The sequence below is a fragment of the Schistocerca piceifrons genome, chromosome 1, assembly GCF_021461385.2.
Source record: "Schistocerca piceifrons isolate TAMUIC-IGC-003096 chromosome 1, iqSchPice1.1, whole genome shotgun sequence".
NCBI lineage: Eukaryota > Metazoa > Arthropoda > Insecta > Orthoptera > Acrididae > Schistocerca > Schistocerca piceifrons.
In genome coordinates this window covers 130,748,575-130,768,992 of record NC_060138.1, presented here as the reverse complement: position 1 = coordinate 130,768,992, position 20,418 = coordinate 130,748,575, and the positions used below count along the sequence as shown (strand labels likewise).

At 44.1% G+C, this 20,418-nt stretch overlaps 1 protein-coding gene across 4 annotated transcripts in view; it reads right to left on the bottom strand.

Annotated features, from left to right (window-relative positions):
• Window positions 1–13,584: 13,584 nt before the first annotated feature.
• Window positions 13,585–20,418, bottom strand: part of LOC124782465 (protein-tyrosine sulfotransferase-like) — an 878,071-nt gene continuing 871,237 nt past the window's right edge. For all 4 annotated transcript variants that reach the window (XM_047253943.1, XM_047253942.1, XM_047253944.1 and 1 more), the window contains one exon: window positions 13,585–14,598. In XM_047253943.1, coding sequence (XP_047109899.1) covers window positions 14,226–14,598 — 373 coding nt within the window. In that variant the 3' untranslated portion in view covers window positions 13,585–14,225. The remainder of the gene's footprint in view (window positions 14,599–20,418) is intronic.

The window sequence follows — 20,418 nt, the reverse complement described above, 5'->3', positions numbered from 1 at the left end:
TTTCAACCAAAATTGGCCGAGAAAAAAAAAATGCTGCGTTACTTATTGAACACACCTCGTAGAACGGCTTATCATCACAAGCCTGTCACGTTGTCTGTTTACGTCGCGGCCTTACCACCCGTAAGTTGTGTGAGTTATTTTTGTAACGTTTCTACCTTTTGACATGCAACAAAGTGATGTGAGCTCTCTTTTCATACTTCATTACTGTGCACTAAGTATTTTTTAAATAGAAGTTTTGAGTTGGTATGTTACACCAAAGAGGTTCTGAGGACTAGCAAAGCGATATTTCATTGTCGGTAGCATTGACATTGCCAGTGTAACATTCACTGAGAAGTGAGAGAGTTGGGGGTTCATCACACTAATTATCACTCTGGAAATAATTAGCAGAACAGAAAGGTGTAAATGCAGAAGATGTGGACAAGGAAAAAAAATTCCCCGGATTTCCCGGTTAAAAAAAAAAAAAACACTTTCTCCCGGGTGAAAATACACTTTTTCCGTGTTAAGTGACAGTATACTCTTATTTGGCACTGTAAAACTCATCAATCCTTTGAATGTTCATGGTTTTATATACCGGTGTAGAGTTTCCCAGCACTTTAGAAAACGTAACTCAGGGGGGAAAAACACGTTTTGAAAGACCTTTGATGTGCAGCAACATGTACGCTGCATATTTTTGTATTACGAAGGTATAAATTCGAATTCCACCAAACACTGCATGTCACTTTCCGAAGCATTGAAATCGAGAATGCAATGCTCTTTTGCTAGCCAGTCATAGCTCATGGCACGTGATCTCGCCAGCTGTTAGAAATAGGTTCGTTTCAGCAGTTGCAAGAGAGCGCCAGATAACAAGCGCCACCGCGCTTGTGCAGCTACGATGACGCAGGAAGCCCATATGTTCGTTCGTGTAAAACATTAAAAGATCTTACATTATGTCATAGAAGAAACAAGACATCAGAGGATACTTCAAGAGCGTCGGAATTTCGTGAACCATACTAAAACGCATAATTCGGCTTAAAATGCACATTCGTATGCAAATTTTCTTGGAGTACCAGTACTGTACTATCTCATGTTTGGTTCTTTATTATGGCATAATGCCATACGTGCACTTGAAATGCAGCAAACAGTTGAAACTAGCCAATAGTGTGAAATTAAACACTTCGTTTCAAATAAATTGACTGCCTCAACAGAAAAGATTAATAAAAGCCAAATCTCTTTAACAAACCGGCCAAAATAACTTCCTTGTTCTGTAAGGCGATTAATATTTGACTGTCAGAAAGGTGGAAATAAAATCTTAAACTAATAACACATTTTTTCCGTAGTTACGCGAACGTATTTTAATTCATTTGATAGCTCCTGGCCACAAAAATCCGTTTTGTTTATCATTTAACGTGAGAGCAATAAACGAAAAGGAAACAACAAACTCACTAACCGTAAACACAAGTCACGTGGAGATGACCCCCACCTTCCCACCACAACTCGAAACTGCTCTGGGCATCAGCTCCAGATTTCCTAATTTCCGAACCGGGGCAATATTAAGTAGTGGCGCCCAGCCACACTTCTGTAACGAGAAGCGTGAGAAGGTACTACTCATACGCGACTCAACTGCTTATGCTCAAGAGCCCGCCCGCAACTGCTCAAACGAATCTAATTTAAACAGTTGTCACGCCACGCTCATCGGAGGCAATTTGTTATTACAAAGCACTGCATAATAGTCTTCCTAAAGCCTTTGACACACGTTGCTGTTGGCAGACGCTTATATGAGCACTGTGTTTTGTTGTTGTATACGGCTCATTTCCTTTGCAACTTAAGTTTTATTTTCTTTCTTTTTTATCTCCTGTTCATGTTTTGTTGCTGCAGGATTATTCTGCATTAGCGGGATACAGTAATATCCTTTGTTAGAGTATTGGTTCTTACCAGTCAAAATCACAAAAATTTAACTGAAAACCAAAACAATGAAAAATTCCCTGAATTCTAAACAATTCTCGGGTTTCTCCCGTATGAAAAAATTGCCGGGTTTTTCCCGGATCTCCCGGTTGTCCCGGGTCGTATACATCCTGATGTTGCTTTTTGGAAATATGATTTTGTAAAGACTGATTTGAGAAGTGATAAGATGTTCAGTTAATGTTGTCACTGCATTGGTTGCTCGCAGGATAGGTTAGGTTAGGGTAGGGTAGGTTGGGTTAGGTTATTTGGTTTTTGTTACATGTAGCTGGAACAAGGCAACCAATGATGCTCACGATGTCTTTAGTGCAACGCCCAGTGTCAGTGGAAGCTGTTGGTTTGTTTTCTGTTTTAAACAAAATTGTTTTTAAGACGAAATTTTACATTTCCATTCTATAGAGTGCCCCCAAATTAGTCTAGTGCGAGATCTGTTTTATCATTATGTTGCGGTTCGGAGGTTGCTGGGTTTGGGGGGGAGTCGCAGGGGTCTGCAGGGTGTAGTGTAATAAATATGTAATGTACTGAATCGACTGAGAGAAAGCTAAGTGGCAAAGATGTTATCTGAGAGACTCTATGATAATTATATCGTTGACTCGGAATATTACTCTCTCTGTGGTTTACTCGTAACTGAGGGTAACTAGAGTTTTCTGTTCGCTTGTTTTGATGTTATGTGGAGAGTTGTACAAGTGACACAATAAACCATTATTATTTCATCGGAACAAAGGTGAGCGTCACGACCTTTATTGGTATTTTTGGAAGTATTGAAATAGCAGAATTGTTTCAGATTGAATGCGACGTGCATGGGAAGAGACGTGGACAACAGCACTCGAACCTGCAATCTCATGTATGAATAGTTGATATAAATATCCAGCCGTCTCTCCCAACACTCTTAATACGCGCAACAAACAGTAATTCTTTTAACAGCACTCACTATCAGAGACAATTTTATCATGTTGTTAAGACCTTTTGCTGCGAGCATAATACATCGACAACAGACAAACAAAAAATAGACAAACACATAAAAGAATCTACCACAAGGGTCACAGCCACTGAGGTGTCGGGGGACTCGAGGGGTCAGAGCGGTAGGGGCGCTGGGGCGATCGGGGGTTGGGGTGGTCGGGGCATCAAGGGGGGTCAGAAGAGTTGCCGTAGTCAGGGCGTCAGGGGAGTCAGGACGTCATGGTGTGGGGGGTAGGGACATTTGGATGTTGGTGGGGTTGGGATGGTCAGAGCAGTCGGGGTGGTCTGGGCATCATGACGTTAGGGCAGTCAGGGGGGATGGCATGGCCATGGTGTCGGGGGTCAGCATGGTCGGGGCGTTGGGGATGCTGGTGCAGTTGGGGCATTGAAGGGTCAGGGGGATCAAAGGGTGTTGGGGTGTCGGGGTGGTGAGGAGGGGTTGGGGGACCAGGGGTTGGGTTAATTTATCACGAATTTGACAAAGACAGACATTTAGCATGGTGTTTCCTTTATTGGTTCAGGTCACTTGGGTTAATCAAAGTTATCTGCTCACATGGCCTGGGCTCAGACTGATTCATTACCTGATTTCGTGGTAGAGTCATATTTTTAGAAATGATTTTTGTGAAGATAGTTGTAATTGTTAAGGAATAAAGTTTGTAATATATTTTTTAATTTCTTAGTTTTGTAATTATGTGATGCTGCATTGCACTTAGCGAAACACTGTTACTTAGAATAAAATGTAGGTGTTTAGCATAGCTGTTTTTCCTTGCTGTGCACTTATAAAGGATTTTTCATAGTTGTGCAAGAGGCGACTGTTGGGACTGTGTTAGCAGAGTTGGTCCTGTATCAACGTTGATGTCAACTGAAGTTGTTGCTACATGCAAAGAGTTTTCTGGATGAACATCAGTAATTCATGGTCTCATTTGTGATTGGATGTAATTCATCAGTTCACACACATATTTCCGAATAATGACATTATTTTTAAAGCATGTTTGTAAAATGCTGGATATTTCTTCTTGTCCAAATATGTTTTACAGAACTCTTCCAAACTAATCTGATTAAAAATCTCTTTGCATTTGGCAGCATTCAGTTTGTAAATATCCCGGTAGTGAACACATGTCTAAGGAGAATGACATAGCAAACACAGAAAAAAGCAGACGATGTTTCTTAAAATCTTGGATTCGGTTGTCGAACTCGTATTTCAAGTCAGATATCAAAAATCGTATTTAATCACTGCCACCTTTGTGGTGTCTATTTGCTTTGACAGTGTAGGAAAATGTGTGAGGTGCTTTTTCGTAACTGTTGTTCCCAAAGCCCAAGCTTCATTTGGAATGTCGAAATAAGATCATGCATGACATTAATCAGCTGATCTTGTCCATGGAGTCAGCATCACTTAGGTGGCTGGTTATACCGGCCAAGAACGCAGAGTCGGAAAGCCATTGTTTATCTTCGAACTCTGGGAGTTTCTTTTACTTGCTTTCAAAGACTGACTGCATTTCCTGCAATCAAACGCTCTTTTCCACAGTTTCGCACGGGTTAGCCACTTTACTTTCGTATAATACGAAATTTTATCATGCTCTGAATCGAATGATTTCAGAAATACTTGGAACCGCCGGTGATCAGTCCTTTCAACTTAATAAAGTTCACTGTTCTGACATGGTCCATTTTGAGGGAATTGGCACATAAATTCTCTTGATGGCTAATGCAATGAAAGCTTAGCATCGATGTATTGCCAATTTTTTCTGGCCTCGTTTTTAATTAACTGAACTAAATCTTCGTGTTTTCCAGCCATTGCTGGAGCACCATCCGTTGCTAGCCGCGATAGGTTGATAAATTATAACGAGAGGCGACCTTATGTCGGTATAACCGCTTCCAATAAATCTCGTAACTTCTCGTTATTCTGAAGTGGGTACAATGCCGCTAATTCTTCTGTTTTATTAAAATGTGCATCAATACCTCTGTCATAAATCGCCAATTTGGCAGTATCCGCCATATTTGTGGTGGTGGTGGTGGTGGTTAGTGTTTAACGTCCCGTCGACAACGAGGTCATTAGAGACGGAGCGCAAGCTCGGGTTAGGGAAGGATTGGGAAGGAAATCGGCCGTGCCCTTTCAAAGGAACCATCCCGGCATTTGCCTGAAACGATTTAGGGAAATCACGGAAAACCTAAATCAGGATGGCCGGAGACGGGATTGAACCGTCGTCCTCCCGAATGCGAGTCCAGTGCCATATTTGTGCATTCATCCAAAGTTAGAGAGTAAAATATAAACTCAGATGCACGATTTTTAAAATAATCTTCAATTTGTCATCCAATGTCATCCACACGTGTAGTAATAGCTTGACGAGACAGGCTTATTTTTGAGAAATCCTTTTTCCTCTCTGGGCACACAGTTTCAACGACGGTCTTTAAGCATCCAGCAACCATTTCGCCATCTGAATATGGCTTCGACCTTTTTCCGGAATCAGAGTTACTACATTACTCGCTTTCACATAGAATGTTGGCTCTAAATTCGTCCTTGTAACTGTGCGCTGTTCAGCGGAAAATTTCCCTTTAAGTCGTTTACTGGGTCTTGTCAAAGCTGTTCCTTGCACTTATCAAACATAAATGTACGTTTAGTTTCGTAATGCCATTTGCTATTACATTCTTTTGGAACAGTGATAAGATTCATTGCATATCAGACATATGATTTTTGTTTTATATTCCACAAAAAAATAGTTTACAGTCCACTTGTCTTGAAAAGTTCTCGACTCCTCTGTAACTTTCCTCTTGTTAAGTCATATTTGTTTACTAACTGACGCCATACTGAATCAGACATTTTTTACCACAAGTTGGAAACTGACAAAGAGACCACACAGTAATCGGAGTTTTGTAATTTTTTGTATATATGGTACGTGATGTTCAGAATCAAATATCAGTTACCTAATGTAGTTCAATGTAGCTCTCAACAATTCCCTACAAAATCTACTTTTTGGTTGCCCGACGTTGTTTAAGACCGCAAAGTAAGCTAACTGTGTTTTTATGGGCTATGTGGTTCTGTAGTAGGACGCCCAACTGCCGCATGGGAGGTACTGAGGCAGAAGCTGTTGCTAATGTCTATTGGTGTATCCCGTCACAATAAGTAAATACATAAAATAAATGCACTAAAATTAAAGACTAGCATCACAGATTAATTGCAGAAAGATAAAATCTGACTTTACTTACCTGAAGTGATGATAGGTCTATCGCGATCAAATGTGCACTACGTACACACGTGAAGGGCCACAACTTTATGGCCGATAGAGTTGTACGTTTGCAATAAAATTAAATACGGAACGTATTGGCTATGTCTGGCACTCGTTTCACTCGCACGTCGCAACAAACATATCCGCTTGCGCAGTCCGTACTTCTGCTAATTGTTGGTTGCATATCGCCATGGCGAACTATATTTCTTTCAAGATGGCGCACGGTCTTTTCAAAATAAATCCAACATAGTGATTTCTTTTTGGATCAGGAATAGGCGAAAATCTTAGGATAGTTGAATCAATCAGTTATTCCTGCTGTAATTGGACATGATTCGAAAGACGCTTGATGGAATGCTCTACTAGGGGTTTTACGTGAAATAAAAGTTTCGTTCATATGAAACAGCTCCACAGGCCAAAAATTAACTCCCGTGGGCTGAGTGCGACACGCTGGTTGGCCACCCCTGGTATATACGATATCTGTAAAAATGGTCTTATCCTCATTAAGCATTTCTAACATTTTCCCGGTGGAACTCTTTCTGTATTTCTCATGGGCATACAAAATACAGAGTTCGTTTCTTAAAGCGTTGTTTCTTGGGGAACACAGGCCCAAAGAAATTTTGCAAGTTTTCCAGTGCATTATAAGAAAAACACGTATGGTATTCTTCAAATGTTGTGGTATCGATAAGGCAAACTAACTGAATTTTTTTCACGTTCCCAAAGTGTTTCATGCATTTTCTTCAAAATGTGATCCAATATTTCGTAATACTAGGCTCATTACATTAGAACACATCCTGGCGCATATCTGCCATTTTTCTGGCCTTTTGAAAGGCAACTGTGAAATATTGTTCGTACCTCTTGGTTCTTAGCATACCACACTCAATCTTTACCTTACATATGCAGTTGTTAACATCCAATGATCTCTCCTTCATGACACCGAACAGTACGCGCGTCAAACAAAATACTACTGCCGAAAATATAAATTCAAATTTGTTCAAGTCATTCAGAAAATCTTTGACGAGCTGAGTGGAATTATCATAAGACTGTTCAAAGGAAACCTCTTTCATCTTTTTCCACTCATCCACAATCACACGCAATAATTTCGAGTTAGAGCTCCAGCAGCCTCGTGTTACAGTTGGAATTCAAAACTGGTGGGGACTATTGAGAGCTGTGCCTGGAATGCATCTTTAGAGCATCCTAGTGAGGCACTTTTCAACGGTAGAACCTAGGCTTGTTGTGAAAACTTCCAGTGGTTGCACTCACATACTGAGCCACGTGTGTCAAAACCCAATCATCTGCACCCCCATCTAATTTTCAGGTTTCTCTCTTGCCTGCAGCGTATGTTACTGTATTATGCCTGACAACATGGAGGAATGCCGCTAGCGTGCTAAGCAGGAAGTTGTCGTTAGGATGACACCTCGCATGTCGAGGCAGTTGTCTTGTAGGGAGAGTTAACAAATTTTTGTTTTTTTTGCTCCACCATTCCGCTTTCTCCTCAAACACTACTTCCGTAAAGTTCCATTATTTTATGCTTGCACGGTAGTGGAAAGTGGACGATAAAAATTTCAGACAAGAATACAGGCTTCTGAAATTTAGTGCGACAGAAGAGTGCTAAGAGCTTTCATTTACATTCTATCAAGCTAAAAAAGGGTCAATTAGAAAACTCAGAAAGAATAATAGGCCTTCATAGGATTCAAAGTTACTGCAATTGTTACACACGATTGTCCAAAAAAATTGTTCACCACGCAGATTCAGTTGTAATAGCGAAATCGCAAAAAAGCAGCAGTATCTTGTATCCACCGTGTAAGTTATGTAATAAACAATTTTTACTTCTAGGTTTTGTAAATGTACTCGCTTCAATACTATAAAGCGGGATTCTGCAAACTAATTCTTGCCATCAAGCATGGCTCTTTCAAATTCCCACTGTTTTCTGGATATGTCATTACACATTCACGGCCTTCCTAACACCGAAACACTTGTTTCTTGTTTGCTGGTCCGCACTCGTGGTCTACTTGTTAGCGTTGCTCCCTCTTGACCCTCCGGTTCAATTCCCAACAGTACTGGAGCTTTTCACCAGTCGGGGACTGAGTGTTGTGTTGTCCTCATCTTCGTTTCATCGTCACCGAGCCCTGAGTCGCCGAAGCGGCGTCAAATACACTAAAGCACCAAATAAACTGGTATACGCATGCGTATTCAAATACAGAGATATGTAAAGAGGCAGAATACGGCGCTGCGGTCGGCAACACCTATGCAAGACAAGTGTCCGGCGCAGTTGTTACATCGGTTACTGCTGCTGCAAAGGAAGGTTATAAACATTTAAATCAGTTTGAACGTGATGTTATAGTCGACAACGAGCGTTGGGACACAGCATCTCCGAGGTAGTGATGAAATGGGTATTTTTCCCGCACGACCATTTCACAAGTGTACCGTGAATATGAGAAATCTGGTAAAACGCGAAACCTCCGACACCGCTGCGCCCGGAAAAAGGCACAACAGGACCAACGACGATTGACGAGAATCAAAAATCAAATGTTCAAATGTGTGTGAAATCTTATGGGACTTAACTGCTAAATTATCCTAAGGACAAACACATACACCTATGCCCGAGGGAGGACTCGAACCTCCGCCGGGACCAGCCGCACAGTCCATGACTACAACGCCCTAGACCGCTCGGCTAATGCCGCGCGGCATGAAAAGAATCTTTCAACGTGACAGAAGCGCAGCCTTTCCGCAGATTTCAATGCTGGACCATCATCAAGTGTCAGCATGCCAAACATTCAACGAAACTTCATCGATATGGACTTTCGGAGCCGAAGGTCCACTTGTGTACCCTTGATGACTGCACGACACAAAGCTATACGCCTTGCAACAGCCCTTCAATACCGACGTTGGACAGTTGGAAACATGTTGCTTGGTCGGACGAATCTCATTCCTAATTGTATCGAGAGGATGGACGTGTACGGGTATGGAGACAACCTCATGAATCCATAGGGCCTGCATGTGAGCATGGGACTGTTCAAGCTGGTGGAGGCTCTGTAGTGGTGTGGGGCGTATGCAGTTGGAGTGATATGAGAGCCCTGATACGTCTAGATACGACTCTGACTGGTGACACATACGTAAGCATCCTGTCTGATGACATGCATCCATTCATGTCTATCGTGCATTCCGGAGGATTTGGGCAATCCCAGCAGTACAATACGACACCCCACACGTTCAGAATTGCTGCAGAGTGGCTCCAGGAACTCTCGTCTGAGTTTAAACACTTCCGCTGGCCACCAAACTCCCCAGGCATGAACGTTATTGAACAAATCTGGGATGCCTTGGAACGTGCTGTTCAGAAGAGATCTCCACCCCCTTGTACTCTTACAGGTTTATGGACAGCCTTGCAGGATTCATTGTGTCATTTCCCTCCAGCACTACTTCATACATAAGTCGAGTTCACGTCCCTCTGTGTTGCGTTCCTTCTGCGTGCTCGCTAGGGTCCTACATAATTTAGACTGGTGTAAACTTTCCTTTGCTCTTCAGTGTAGAAAGGCGTCGATGTACCCCACTAGGATCTCTGGGCATTTCATTTAACTCCATTTATGAGATTTCAGAACTATGAGATTTAAGAATTGTCAGGAAACGAATTTGAATAACTTTTCCATCTGTCGGCAACATGTGTAACTTGGCGACGAGAACATGGGTTTCGTATGAATGATGCAAGTCGGCTATCTGAGTCATAATGAAATGAAGGATGAGAGAAAAACAAAGACCATCTCAAGTAACAACAAAGGGACAGCCGAGTTAAACGCCCCCGTCCGAGGGACAGATAGTAACAGTGACACATACCTTCAATTTGCGAGAGAAAGCAGAGAGGTAGGAGATATGATTCTGGCGGAGATACAGCTGTTAGGAGGGGTCGTGAGTCAGAGTTGGATAGCTCAGTCGGTAGAGTACTTGCCCGCGATAGGCAAAGGTCCCACGTCCCGAGTCCGAGTCTCGGTCAGGTAGAAAGTTTCACTTCAGCGCAAACTCCACAGCAGAGCGAAAACTTCGCTCTGGAATGCAGAGAGGTTTACAACATTTATTATTCAGAATACTGGTACAATGTCAGGAGGTCGGAAACTTTACGCCACAGTCTCTCAGACCAAATACTGACGGTGAAAATTTCTTCTATCACCCAGGTTCGAACTGTTACCTCAAAGTCGAACGCCACTACACAGAAGTGTGTCAGCGACCTCGGCTACGAAGGTAGGTATCACAGTAAGACGTCTGACCTTTATAAATCAGGAATAACTCACAGATTAAACCAGTGGCCGTCAACCTGAAGCCCGAATCAAGTGTTCATGCCGCCCGTGGTTTTTTATAATAATACGGATGTACCACCTTACAGACGAATACAAGAGTATAGCTTTCCTGCCCAGTAAACAAAAATACTTACAGAGACACTAATAGTTTGAGCAAAGTAAATTGGCCGCTTACCTCATGGGTTGAGGGCCAAGTAGCGTGGCACTACGAGCTTAGAGGATGTGAGTGGCGGAATGTCTCATTGTCTTCCAGTATTGACGACTCAAGGGCAGTGCCTCGTACAGATCAGCTTCTGTGATATAAATTTTGACACGAAAGTAACCTAGAGTCGTGAATGTGCAGTATAGACACTGTCACCTCCAAATGGAGAGAACATGCAATTAAGTTAAGTCTGTTGCAATACAACGCAATGAGTAGAAGAAAACCGACATTCAAATCGTTTATTAAACATGTGTGATAGTGTCTCATATTGCATGATATATTTAAGTGAAAGTACAGTTTCCGTTAGTAATCAACTGATCCTGCCCTCACACAAGCGCCAAAAAAAACTAAAACATGCTTGCATATTCAAATACAGAGATATGTAAACAGGCATAATACTGATATGCGGTCGGTAACGCCTATATAAGACATCAAGTGTCTGGCGTAGTTGTTACATCGGTTACTACTGCTACAATGGCACGTTATCAAGATTAAAGTGAGTTTAAACGTGGTGTTATAGTCGGTGCACGAACGATGGGACACAGCATCTCCTGCGTGGCAATGTAGTGGTGATTTTACCGTACCACCATTTCACGAGTGTACCGTGAATATCAGGAAACCGGTAAATCTCAGACATCACTGGTGCCGGAAAAAGATCCTCCAGGAACGAGACCAAAGACTGAGGAGAATCGTTCAACGTGGCGGAAGTGCAACCCTTCCGCTAACTGCTGCAGATTTCAATGCTGGGCCATCAACAAGTGTCAGCATGTGAACCATTCAACGAAACATCATCCACATAGACTATCGGAGCCGAAGGCCCACTCGTATAATCTTGATGACTGCACGACTCAAAGCTTCACGCCTCGCCTGTGCCCGTCAACACGGACAGTGGACTTTTGATGACTGGAAACATGTTGCCCGGTCGGACGTATCTCGTTTCAAATTGAATCGATCGGATGGAGGTGTATGGGTATGGAGATAACCTCACGAATCGATGGACCCTGTATGTCAGCATGGGACTGTTCAAACTGATGGAGACTCTGTAATGGTGTGGCGCGTGTGCAGTTGCTAGGGATGAGACCCCTGATACGCCTAAATACGACTCTGACAGGTGACACGTACATAACCACCAAGTCTGACCAACTGCATACATTCATGTCCATAGTGCATTCCGACGGACTTGGGCAATTCCAGCAGGACAATGCGACACACAACACTCTTCTGAGTTTAAACACTTCCGGTAGCCACCAAACTCCCAGACAAGAACATTATTGAGCATATCTGGGATGCCATGCAACGTGCTGTCCAGAAGAGATCTCCACCCCCTCGTACTCTTACGGATTTATGGACAGTCCTGCAGGATTCGTGGTGTGAGTTCCCTCCAGCACTACTTCAGACATTAGTCGACTCTATGCCAAGTCATGTTGCGGCACTTCTGCGTGTTCGCGGGGGCCCTACACTATATTAGGCAGGTGTACGTGTTTCTTTTGCTCTTCTGTGTAATAACGTTTCGTCAGGCAATTACACCCTCAAAACTTTGGGGTCGATGAGGGTGGCAGCAATCTGAAACACAGATCAGTCGACACGAAGTGTTCCGAATGATACCGACTTTGAGCCGTCTGTACTTGGTGGCTGGCGGCCACTTCATCGCTCCCTTATTAAAGCTAGTCTACTGTGGGCTCATTAATTTATAGATGTTACCCAGCTAATAGTAAGATCGGTAGATATGCGACCCTAAGTGCCACCCCACCATGTCAGACCAAAAATGTTTGACGACAACTGGACTGAACTGTCCGTTCCTATAAGTAATGAGTACGCTAGTTTTCTCACTGAATGTCGTTACAAAGTCTGTAAATGGACCCTTTATAGCCATTCACAACGTTATAAATCCCAAACACTCTTCAAACGGTTTGGTGTTTCCAAATTATCATAGGCACATTAAGAGAAAACACTCAGTTTTATCATTTTCAATTCAATAAACTTTATCAACAGCCGTATACTTTAAATTATTTTATTTTATTTCGAACGCAATCAGTTTCGGCAATTCAATTTGCCATCTTCAGACCCCCATACGCTTTTTTCGAATCAACGAGCTTATCGTACAGCGCCATAAAACTGGATAATCTCGTTGTTTCGAAAAAAGCGTATGGGGCGTGAAGACGGCAAAATGAATTGCCGAAACTGGTTGCGTTCGAAATAAAATAAAAATAACCTTAAGCATACGGCTGTTGGTAAAGTTTATTGAACTGAAAAGTACGTACCAGCCGATGTCCCCAGTACATAATGGACCGACAGAGAGACAGTTTTATTGACGGGGCGGTTCTCAACGACGCACGCGACATGTAGCATCTCTATGATCCTTGACTCCAGTGAAATTTGGGGGTGAATGTGTAAACATTTAGAAAGTACCATATGTGATTCCTCGGGAGATAGTGTCGTAACGTCATTCAGTGCGTATCCTCAGAATGTCACTGTCTCTTTGACGGCAACGTGAATAAATGTATCTATTTCTTGAAACGAAAATCGATATTACAACACTTTACCAGTACGTGAGCATTTACGACGCTTATGTTGAGCTAAATCTCCAAGAAACGTAGAGACTCGAGTCGGTTTTGTCTTCGAATGAAACTGAAGGAAAAAAAATCATATTTAGTTCAAACAAATGTTCAGATGTGTGTGAAATCTTATGGGACTTAACTGCTAAGGTCATCAGTCCCTAAGCTTACACACTACTTAACCTAAATTATCCTAAGGACACACACACACCCACGCCCGAGGGAGGACTCGAACCTCCGCCGGGACCAGCCGCACATTCCATGACTGCAGCGCCCTAGACCGCTCGGCTAATCCCGCGCGGCCATATTTAGTTGCTTTGTTACTGCCGAGGAATAACACATAAAATTTTTGACATCCTATTTTTCTGTTCTGAGATGGGCATATCTTCTGTTGGAAAACGAGTAGAAACAGTGTACAGGTATTCACAGACACACAATTTTTATTTTATTTACAAAGACAACTCCAGACTGTCATTTGATTCTGCTCATATCGAACACGAAGTTTCGTGTCCATTACAAATAAAAAAAATGCGGTATTCAACATAGTTAAAGCTAAATTTATTCTTCGCCTGGCGCAACACAAAAGAAAGTCTTTCATTCTTTCTTCAACGAGCTTACACAGATACCAACTAAATCAGTCAAACAAACAAATTGTGACATGTATGTTATACAGAGACTATTTTTAGTATTTCTAGTCATGAACAAAACGAAACAAACCAGTTAATGCTTGCAAATATAACGAAACGTTCGAAACTAAATCCAAATAAACGAAAAGATGTCGACTGTCAAAGTGTCACGGGTACGAGAAGTCTCCAAGACACCTCTTGGCACGTGCAGAAAAATAGCAGATAGCTTCGTCTCATTCACAGAGCACAGTCCCGCGTTTCGTCCACATTCAAGGGAACTTCCGAAGACATGTGATGGGTGGCGTATAGAACACGGCTACAACTGGGGCGACACAACTTCATTACGGTCTTCTGGAAGAGCTCTCCACTAACGCACACGAGTTGAGAGATCTGTGACAGGTAGGCCGGGCTGTCCGGTGCCGAGTGACCGGCGTTCATCACGAAGCGTGCGCGGGCGCCGGCGCGGGGGCGGCGGGCGCCGGGGGCGGCTCGGAGGCGGCGCCGGCGGGGGCGGGCCCCGCGTCGTCCACGTCTGCGGGGGCGTGGAACGAGCGCTGCGGGCTGAGCAGCGAGCGCGCCCGGTCCTCCCAGAGCCGGCCGTCGGCGCGGATGCGGTTCGTGTTGTCGGCGACGGCGGCGTCGGGGCTGCCGTAGGCGGGCGGGTTGGCGTACGGGTCGTAGCCCAGCACCGACAGCATGGGCGCGATCTCCGCCATGTCGCGCACCACGTCCTCCGGGATCTGGCCCACCCACTTGGTCAGCGCCTCCAGGTTCACCGGCTTGATCACCTGGTCGGATGACCGCTCCACCCTGCACGCACAGACACGTGAAAAAACATTGGCAGGACATGTCAGCAGATGGAGTCACTGAAGCACTTGTAATGAACACCTGCGTTAAGTTCCAATTCTGGCATGTGTCGAAAAGAAAACTGAGTATCTCTTAAGCAGCTATCAATTTCCAGAATGAGATTTTCACTCTGCAGCGGAGTGTGCGCTGATATGAATCTTCCAGGCAGATTAAAACTGTGTGCCGGACCGAGGCTCGAACTGGGGATCTTTGCCTTTCGCGGGCAAGTGCTCTACCATCTGAGCTACCCAAGCACGACTCACGCCCCGTCCCAACAGTTTTCGTAGAGCACTTGCCCGCGAAAGGCGAAGGTCCCGAGTTCGAGTCTCGGTTCGGCACACAGTTTTAATCTGCCAGGAAGATTCAACTATCAATTTGTCTTCGAAGAGATAAAGACATCAGACAGGTCATCTGACGTTGCACTTGATAATAGAAGCAAGATATTAGATAAAATTCTTTCATAGAATTTCTCAACGAAGGGAAAAATTCTCGAAAAAATAGGCTTGAGCTACATGGCAAGAGAGGTAATCAATATACGACGGGCGTTAAGTAAGTAAACCACCACAGGTTTTCTCAGACAGTTTCAAACGAAAAAATGCGGAATTTGCTGGGGGAAATCGTGCAACATTTCCACTCCAGGTCTTCAGTTTCATGAAGTTCCGATAAGCGGCAGCCCTAAACGTAGTCTTCAAAATGGCGTCTGTAACGGAGGTACGTTCCAAGCAGAAAGCTGAAATCATTCCAAGTCCGTGACCTTGGGCGACGTGTCGTCTATAAATAGCTTGTTTCCGGTAGCTGACGCACAGTCGGCAGCATGCCTCGTCGTAGGATACATCGTGTCTTCCGATGGAAGCCTACTATTTACAAATCTATTCTGGATGTGGAGACTGAGTATAACATGAACGTCAGTTCGTCCGTTTTGGTTGATGTGTTGAAAGGACAGACTGTTTTTCGATGACGTCGTTTTGATTTTACGTTTTCTGTTACTGACTATCCTGTTGGTCAGCGTTCGTTGACTACTGTGATCATTCGTACAGATACTACTACTAAGTCTACTGCAACGGCTTTGGAGCAGATTCCTCCTCGTAATGTTCTCAGTTATCGGACGTTCTGGTAACCATGTCTCAAGTTCGTGGTGTTGGTGAAACATCGACAAATTTTTTTATTGATAAACCATTGTGCGTTAGAGCCCGTAGGCCTTGTAAACTGTCTCTTGATGATAATATTTGTCTCTTTGTCCGTGGTAGAGGTGTTGATATGAAATGTAAAATAATTGGTGATATGACTGTATATAATAGTATGTAATAAAGTGGTGGTACATCCTCTGAACTGTAGACATAGAGTTGTATCCTTTATTTTAATAAAGCACATGACAGCCAAAAAGAAACCTATTGGGTCAGCATGAATGACCCATCCCAGGCATTCACAGGCGCTTGAAGAGTGTCCTACGAAGATCTGGCAGTGAAAAAAGCACGGTGCGTCGTTGGCCGAGGGATCTGTCATCATCGCTACCTCACCCATATCACATGTGCCGGCCGGCCGATTGACAAGGAATTAGGAGGCTCTTTGCAGAATCGGCGTCAAAAGCAATACGTGGAAAACACTGACTAGAAGAAGGGAGAGGGTGATGGGACAGGGTAATGAGGCGTAAGTAATAAAGTTTTAAAACATTTGTAGACTGTGCAACAATGACTTCGATAACAGCACAATTAACGCAAAAACGGCCACGGACTGCACTACTGGCCATTAAAATTGCTGCACCAAGAAAAAACGCAGATGATAAACGAGTATCCATTGAACAAATATATTATACTAGAACTCACATGTGATTACATTTTCACGCAATTTGGGTACACAGATCCTGAAAAGTCAATACCCAGAACAACCACCTCTGGCCGTAACAACGGCCTTGATACGCTTGGGCATCGAGTCAAACAGAGCTTGGATGGCGTGTACAGGTACAGCTGCCCATGCAGCTTCAACACGATACCACAGTTGATCAAGAGTAGTGACTGGCGTATTGTGACGAGCCAGTTGCTCGGCCACCATTGACCAGACGTTTTCAATTGGTGAGAGACCTGGAGAATGCGCTGGCCAGGGCAGCAGTCGAACATTTTATGTATCCAGAAAGGCCCGTACAGGACCTGTAACAAGCGGACGTGCATTATCCTGCTGAAATGTAGGGTTTCGCAGGGATCGAATGTAGGGTAGAGCCACGGGTCGTAACACATCTGAAATGTAACGTCCACTGCTCAAAGTGTCGTCAATGCGAACAAGAGGAGACCGAGACGTGTAACCAATGACGCTTCATACTATCACACCGGGTGATACGCCAGTATGGCGATGACGAATACACGCTTCCAATGTGCATTCACCGCGATGTCGACAAACACGAATGCAACCATCATGATGCCGTAAACAGAACCTGGATTCATCCGAAAAAAAAATGACTTTTCCCCATTCGTGCACCCAGGTTCGTCGTTGAGTACACCATCTCAGGCGCTCCTGTCTGTGATGCAGCATCATGGGTAACCGCAGCCGTGGTCTCCGAGCTGATAGTCCATGCTGCTGCAAACGTCGTCGAACTGCTCGTGCAGTTGGTTGTTGTCTTGCATACGTCCCCATCTGTTGACTCAGGGATCGAGACGTAGCTGCACGATCCGTTACAGCCATGCAGATAAGATGCCTGTCATCTCGACTGTGAGTGATACGAGGCAGTTAGCATCCAGGATGACGTTCCGTATTACCCTCCAGAACCCACCGATTCCATATTCTGCTAACAGACATTGGATCTCGACCAAGTCGTAAACGTGATGGTACGCATTACTCCTCCTTACACGAGGCATCACAACAACGTTTCACCAGGCAAAGCCGGTCAACTGCTGTTTGTGTATGAGAAATCGGCTGGAAACTTTCCTCATGTCAGCACGTTGTAGGTGTCGCCAGCGGCGCCAACCTTGTGTGAATGCTCTGAAAAGCTAATCATTTGCATTTCACAACATCAGGTTCCTGTCGTTTAAATTTCGCTTCTGTAGCACGTCATCTTCGTGGTGTAGCAATTTTAATGGCCAGTAGTGTAACTATCAATTTGTCTTCGAAGAGGTAAACGCATCAGACAGGCATTCTGACGTTGCTTTTGATAATGGAAGCAAATGGTTCAAATGGCTCTGAGCACTATGGGACTTAACTTCTGAGGTCATCAGTCCCCTAGAACTTAGAACTACTTAAACCTAACCAATTTAAGGACGTCACACACATCCATGCCCGAGGCACGATTCGAACGCGGCTCCAGACTGTAGCGCCTAGAACCGCTCGGCCACCCCGGCCGGCGATAATGGAAGCGAGACTTTAGATAAATCAAGATACTTTCACAGAATTTCTCAACGTAAAAGAAAGTACTCAAAAAAATAGGCTTGAGCTACAGGGCAAGAAAGGTAATCAATGTACGACGGGCGTTAAGTAAGTAAAGCAACACATCTTTTTCAGACAATTTCGATAGAATAAATGTGGAATTTGCTGTGGGAAATCGTGCAACATTCCTGCTCCAGACCCTATAGTTTTATGAAGTTTCGATAAACGGCGGAGCTAAATGTAGCCTTCAAAATGGCGTCTGTAACGGTGGTACGTTCCAAGCAGAGAGCTCTCACTGAGCTTGGTTTGGCCCAAAACCAGAGCATGGCAGGTATTCACAGGCTTTTGAAGAATGTCTTACGGAGATCTAGCAGTGAAAAAAACCTGGTGAGTCGTTGGCCGAGGGGCCTGTCATAATCGCATCCTCACCCATCTCCCATGTGCCGGCCGGCCGATTGACAAGGGATGCGTAGGCTCTTCGCAGAATCGGCGTCAAAAGGAATACGTGGAAAACATTGACTAGAAGAAGGGAGAGGGTGATGGGACAGGGTAATGGGACATGAGTAAAAAATTTTTAAGACATTCGATGACTGTGGAACAACGAGTTCGATAACCGCACAATTCACGCAAAAACGGCCACGAACTACGTTGCGCATCACAGAACGCTCTTTCTTGTTACGCGTACTATGAAATTTACTGTGGTATCACAGTAAGCTGTAGACAGATGGCTTCACAGAGGAGCGACATAGGGTGAACCACCTAAAACTTGAACTGCAAATATTCGGGAAACGGGAAGTGCTATTGATGTGCAGTTTCACAGAATGCATTGGTAGTCTGCGGCACTCATTGTTAGCCAATAACCAGATTGTAACAACACTTAGAACGTGTATTTTTTGTGCATATATACACTCCTCCAAATCGAATAATGCCTATTGGCATTGTCAAACTACAAGTAATGTAAAGCTGTGAGTACCGGGCGTGAGTCGTGCTTCGGTACCTCAGATGGTAGAGCACTTGCCCGCGAAAGGCAAAGGTCCCGAGTTCGAGTCTCGGTCGGGCACACAGTTTTAATCTGCCAGGAAGTTTCATATCAGCACACACTCCGCTGCAGAGTGAAAATCTCATTCTCGAAACATCCCCCAGACTGTGGCTAAGCCATGTCTCCGCAGTATCCTTTCTTTCAGGAGTGCTAGATCTGCAAGGTTCGCAGGAGAGCTTCTGTAAAGTTTGGAAGGTAGGAGACGAGGTACTGGCAGAAGTAAAGCTGTGAGTACCGGGCGTGAGTCGTGCTTCGGTACCTCAGATGGTAGAGCACTTGCCCGCGAAAGGCAAAGGTCCCGAGTTCGAGTCTCGGTCGGGCACACAGTTTTAATCTGCCAGGAAGTTTCATATCAGCACACACTCCGCTGCAGAGTGAAAATCTCATTCTGGAAACATCCCCCAGGCTGTGGCTAAGCCATGTCTCCGCAGTATCCTTTTTTTCAGGAGTGCTAGTTCTGCAAGGTCGCAGGAGAGCTTCTGTAAAGTTTGGAAGGTAGGAGACGAGGAACTGGCAGAAGTAAAGCTGTGAGTACCGGGCGTGAGTCGTGCTTCGGTACCTCAGATGGTAGAGCACTTGCCCGCGAAAGGCAAAGGTCCCGAGTTCGAGTCTCGGTCGGGCACACAGTTTTAATCTGCCAGGAAGTTTCATATCAGCGCACACTCCGCTGCAGAGTGAAAATCTCATTCTGGATACAAGTAATGTAAATTAGAATATCAGTGGTGTTTGTTGCAGGATTACAGTGCGACTCATTTACGAAATATCGTATTTTGAAACGTTCCCACACCGACACTTGTACAATACCTCTGGTAGTACCCACTAAAGAACAACATATACTAGTTACGTGAATTCTGGCCAGTAACGAGATAGCTGACCGTCACAGGATGTGTTCGAAATGATCACCGGCAGCGGCAATACACGCTTCCCGTCTTGCGTGGACCGACTGCAGCACACTGTAACGTCGCAACTATTTGCACGGCTGCAGGGTTTTGCAGTGTTTTATTCTGTTAGGTCAAGCTGTATTGGAGGCTGGTAATGAAGCCTCCAGCCCCGGCCTTTGTGTAGTCAGCTTCTGGCGTCATAGTGCCGTCTGTCGCGGTGTGCGGACCGTGAGAATTGCGCTGTGTGGAGCGTACTAACATCACTTATTCATCTCACCTAAGAAACTAAATATCTGTAATAAATATGATCTGTTTGCTTTCTGATTTGGTACAGGAACTTTTATAATTTAGAGGAACAGTGTGTAAAATTTTCATGCGGATAACTTTAATAGTTTTGGAAATATAAAAACCTATTAAAAAGTACTTAACCGACACTTCGTAAATTCAGAGAGGAATCATGACAGTTTAACTTTCTTCGTTATTTGAAAACAATAACAGCACTCTCAGTGAGCA